The 5,253-nt window shown below is 52.9% G+C and overlaps 1 protein-coding gene across 2 annotated transcripts; it reads right to left on the bottom strand.

Moving 5' to 3' along the window:
• Window positions 1-1,400: 1,400 nt before the first annotated feature.
• On the bottom strand, window positions 1,401-4,552 carry STBD1 (starch binding domain 1). Of its 2 annotated transcripts, XM_043513400.1 has the most exons (3): window positions 4,330-4,552; window positions 2,515-2,801; window positions 1,401-2,475 (listed from the first exon to the last, which is right to left on the bottom strand). In XM_043513400.1, exons 1-3 carry the CDS (start codon window positions 4,535-4,537, stop codon window positions 1,900-1,902), a joined length of 1,071 nt encoding a protein of 356 aa, XP_043369335.1. In that variant the 5' UTR covers window positions 4,538-4,552; the 3' UTR covers window positions 1,401-1,899. The 2 variants fall into 2 exon arrangements, with proteins under 2 accessions (XP_043369335.1, XP_038255982.1); XM_038400054.1 differs by having other exon boundaries at window positions 1,401-2,801.
• Window positions 4,553-5,253: the final 701 nt, after the last annotated feature.

The raw sequence follows: 5,253 nt of genomic DNA, 5'->3' as shown, positions 1-5,253 counted from the left end.
GTGGGTGGGAGGTCGCACGGTTATTGTAGGGTGGGGTTGTGGTACTTCTACCCTTACTTCTGCACTGCTGCAGGCAGTGCTGCCTTCAGAGCTGGCCAGCAGGAGAGCTGCAGCTGCTGGCTGGGATCTCAGATCTGAAGGCAGCAGCCCAGAAGTAAGGATGGCATGGTATGGTACTGCCGCCCTTACTTCCACGCTGCTCTTGGCAGGTCACTGCCTTCAGAGCTGGGTGCTCGGCCAACAGCCACTGCTATCCATCCACCCAGTTCTAAAGGCAACATAAAAGGGTACTGCATCCCGCCTGGAACTCCCTTTTGGGTCAGGACCCTCAATTTGAGAAACGCTGGTCTCCCCCTGTGAAATCTGTATAGCATTGGGTAAAAGCACACAAAAGACCAGATTTCACAGGGGTAGACCAGATTTCACAGTCCTTGACACTTCTTCATGGCCGTGAATTTGGTAGGGCCCTACCCATGAACCAAGAAAGTCAACTTTGGTAGAGATCTGCCCAGGTAGTAACCTGGAACTTACAATACCTTTGCATGTTATTCTGAAGTGGGGGGCGGGGTATCTTCCTTCAGCTGTAAGGGAGTATACACTGCAAGCCGCAGTCCTCTGCGTAGTACAGGTAATTCTAGGCATTAGATAGAAACATTTTACTTTTACACAAAAAAAAGGAAATTGGCAAGGTAGCAGCTCCCATCTCCCAAACGGGAAGCCCACCCTGGCTTTGTTCTAACTGGGTTAACAACCATCCTAGAAACACTTTTTATGCTAGTGAATCAGTGACTGGAGAACACGTGCCAACTGCAGCAGGAGTTGAAGTGCCAAAACATTAGCGGTACCTGGGCTCCTCATGAGAAGTCCAGATGGTCCCTTCCATGCAGAAGGCTCATTTACAAGATAAGAAAAATGTTTTTAACCCAAGTATAGCTATAGGACACTAGTGTTTAGGAGTGAAATCCCTGCCTTGGTTAGCTTCTAGAGCAGCAGAGTACTCCCTCTCTTGTTTTAAGTGCAAACACTGCAGATTGATTTTCCCTTCCCACTACCCAAGATAACAATTACAAAGTTCATTTGGAAACCCCTACCTATTCCCAGTGAAAGGAAAGTCACATATTAAACATGTCAGGTGGTCACTCCTGAACTTCAGCCTTCTGGAGGCCACCCTGCTAATATGAGCTTTCAGGATGGCCAACTAGTCCCTTTTCAGGTAGCAGAGTGAGACTGAGAAAGAAGGGGGAGACTTTGGGGATCAGGCCCTTTTTCCTCCATAAAGATGGAGAACACCTGTCAGGGAACACCTGGCACCTCAAAGGAAGCAGGTCCAGTTACTCTGAATTAACCTTTTAAGACAACTTAGGTTATGTCCAAGGGTCAAACATGAAGGACTATCAATCTGAAAATATATTACGTTTATTGCTTAATTGTACAGTACAATAAATTAAAAACATTGTATAGCAAGCCACAAGTGCAGTGGAGTTAGCTACACCTCCTCTTGCATTCAGTCCGCTCTGTAAACCTGTCGTACAAAAATTCATCCCACTGCCCCACTCGTACAAAAGTCAAATTTAGCATCAGTTTTAACTTCCCCCGAGGAGCTGTCTCAAGTGCTGCTCTTGCTTTCCTATCTGCCTAATGATATCATTAGGCAGATTTTGGTTTGAGTTCAACTGATGAGTCTCTTCACATGGAGAATCCCTTCCTAGAGCCATAGCTAACTCTAGCAGAGGAGAAATTGGTGGATCAGACAGTTCTAGCAGGGATTGGTATATGATATACATTAAGGTCTACTATCCAGAGAAGGTTCGGCCGGAAACCAGAATAAAATTAGAGGCCCCCCCATGCTTAGTCTAACCATTTTCTTTGCTGGGTCAGTAGCTTCCACTGAGATCCTATTCAATGATATCCCCACCACTGATGGGCCATTCTATCTTCATGTTCCGTCATTAAGATTCTGTTGTTGCATTCTTCCCAGCGTGTGACCTTTCCATTCTCCACCAATATGAACTTCCACTCTATTTTGGAATCTGCTGGTAAGATAACAGCATCAGACCAGAAACCATCCTTGTCACACTTGAGTGGTACATAGTTGTGCCACTGACCAAGACACTCATGGTCACCAGTGACAGCAATCAGCTGAGCATCAGTGTGAGTGATGTAGTGCACACGGAAGTTCACATGGATATTCTGAGGCATTGGGGGCACAGCTGCAACCCTCTTTGCTTTTGAATCAGCCTCAAGGAAGTCTACCTGTTCCAATTCCTTGTTGCCTTGGCCCACACTGGTGTCGGAGTCATCTGCACTACTGTTTTTACTAGCATCTCCCCAGGCTGAGTGTTCAGGAACAACTTCCCATTCCTCATGATCAACCAAGTCCTGATACTCAAGTGTCTGACCTGACTGTTCTTCAGTTTTGTCCTCATGCACATCACTAGCAGGAGATGCTTCTGCCAAAGTGTCCCCACACTGTGCCTCAGGAGATGCTTCTGCCAAAGTGTCCCCACACTGTGCCTCACTCTCCTGTCCCTTTAGTAGTTCTGATTCTGCTGTAGGGGAACCAAGGGTTTCATTGCTTAAGTATTCACGGTAATTCAATAATGGGGTGGCAGGTTCTTTGACCAGAGACTCCATTTCAGGAGATTCTCTAGGAACACCATCATCGCTTAGAGATGGGACATCTTCTCTTGGGGTAGTTGCCAGACTCTCTGTTGCCAGGTAGTTGCCAGGCTCTGGAGGGCTGGACAGGACACTGGCAGTGGTTTCCAACAGGGTACACTCACGGTTTTCCAGGAGAGGCTCTAATTAAACACAATATTAAAATACTTAGTTAACCAGAAACAGACAGCCTCTTGGTTTCAGCATTAGAGAAGTGAAAGTGTTCACAACTCACAAGACTAAAAACTTACTTTCTAGACGTTGCCATTACATTTTACTAGGCAAGTTTTTTATTTTTGTTTTTTTAAATAATGGAAGCAAATTATATACCCCTGTACATTAGGCAAAGATTCTTACAAGACATGCTCAAAGTTTGTCCTTGCTCTTTAAGGCTTGATTACTGATCAGTACTCCATGCCAAGACCTTGGGTAAACCCTCTCTCTACATATCTGTATATTTACTAGACAGTCCTAACTTCAGACCATTCAAAGCATCTGCTATACCTGTGGGAGTCCCCCTCCTTTTTTGGGCTTTCAAGGATCACGTATTCACAACCAGTTAGACAACTCAACTCTTGTTTGACATGCAGCTCCAGAAGTGCTGGATATTTATATTTATATTCACTTTACAAAACCCTAGAACATTCTCCTTCCCCATGCAGGAGTTAGAAACAGCATAAAGAAAAGGAGTACTTGTGGCACCTTAGAGACTAACAAATTTATTAGAGCATAAGCTTTCGTGAGCTACAGCTCACTTCAAAGCTTATGCTCTAATAAATTTGTTAGTCTCTAAGGTGCCACAAGTACTCCTTTTCTTTTTGCGAATACAGACTAACACGGCTGCTACTCAGAAACAGCATAGTTTGTCCTCTTCCCACCCCGCTATGCTTTTAGTTTTCTAGCCACATAGACTGTCCCTGAAATTGTCTCTCTAGCTATTAATGCCAAGCACCTCCAGTTTCCAGTAGCTTCAGATGCTTTTTGCGGCCGCTTAGCTCCTCTGAGGTGCAAGCTACAAGACTTCTAGAAGATTTTCAGGCCCACAGTTAAGTTGGTTAGCTACGTTTCCCACCTCCAAGGTGGAGCTGCTCTGTTGGGCTGAGGCCTGAGGCAAGCTACTATTTTATCCACCCCAACACTAGGGAGCCCAGCGATCCTCTGTGTTACAGCAGCTCTACTGCTGCTTTGGGGGCCTTGGGGGGGGGGGCGCCATCTGGAACAAGGAGACGAAAACAATTCCCAGCCCCCACGCCTGCCTCCTGCACCAGCTCTGCAGGGGAAGGGGCCGAGAAGTTGGCAGCGGCCAGGCCTTTCCGCGGGGAGGCTGCCGGAGCCGTGCGCAGCCAGGGGGCCGGCGGTGCAACGCTGCCCGCTCCCGCACGTCCAGCCCCTGGCCGCGGCGCCGCCCGGGGAAGTCGGGAGCTCACCCCCGCGGCCTCTCGGCGCTCTCCGGCCGGGCTCTGCCGCCCCCGCGACTGCCCCGGACCTAAGCAAGGAGGGATTGATCCCCGGAACTCAGAAGCGGGGAGGGGGTCTGCCCCCCAGCCCCCACCCCCCAGCTCGGCCGCGCTCTGCCCCACGGCAGCCGCCGGGGACGGGGGACAGGGAGCCAGCGCCCGCCCGGCCCCTGGGGCGGCGCCCGGCCCGGCAGGGGGAGCCCCGGGCCGGTACCTGTTGCTCGTGGCGCAGCTGCGCAGCGCTCGGCGCCCGCGGGCGGCTCCTCCCCGCCCCGGCCGTACCAGAGCCAGGCGAGGAGCGCGGCCACCAGCCCCGCCAGCAGCGCCGGCCCCAGCCCCGGCCCCGGCCCCAGCGCCGGCCCCGCCAGCGGCTCGCCCGCCGGGGAGGCCGCGTCCGGCAGCGGGGGCTCGCCTGGCGCCATGGCTGGGGGGCTGCGGAAGCCCAGCCGCCCCTCGAGCCGCCTTATATCTGCTGCCGGGGCTCGCCTGCCCCGCCCCGGGCCGCGGGGCGGAGCCGCCCCTCCCCGATAGCTCGGAGCCGCCCGCCGGCGGGGGCAGAGCACCCCCGGGCGGCCGGAGCTCGCTGGCCGGGCAGCTCCTGCCCTCGCCTGAGCCCCAGCCGGCGGGCTCGGCTTTTATCAACGTCCCGCTGGCCCCCGGAAAGCCCCCGGGCTGGGATGGGCGGGATCGGGCCGTTGCTTTTCCTTTTGCCTTCTTCTTCAGCCGGGCTCGGGCCAAGCCCGTTGTTCCCTTTGCAGCCGGCTCCCCGCCAAAAGGCTGCCCCTAAAACACGCCGGAGACCGGCGGGGCACTTCGGATCCCAGGGCTGGCGGGGGGGCCGCTGTGAAGGCGGCTCAGAGCATGACCCGCTCCCAGGCCAGGCCAGCTGGAGGGGGACCGCCGGGGGCAGAGGCCATGGCCAAGCTCTTCAGAAGTGGCTGCCTTCGGTAGGAGCTGCTGGGTCTGCACAGTTTGACTATCAGACTCCTTGATTAGATGCCCAAACGTGAATCTAGGAGCCTAAGATTTGTCCGGTCAGGGCTGGTGTGTCTAGAACTAGAGGGGGGAAGGACTTGGGGGAATGATGATGGAGCTTTCCTGTTAAACAGCGATGGAGTGGGGTGAACCGGGATGATCC

This window comes from Dermochelys coriacea, chromosome 4 (genome assembly GCF_009764565.3).
Source record: "Dermochelys coriacea isolate rDerCor1 chromosome 4, rDerCor1.pri.v4, whole genome shotgun sequence".
NCBI classification, from domain to species: Eukaryota; Metazoa; Chordata; order Testudines; family Dermochelyidae; genus Dermochelys; species Dermochelys coriacea.
Note: the sequence above shows the minus strand (reverse complement) of the source record. Positions and strands in the feature narration are given on the sequence as shown.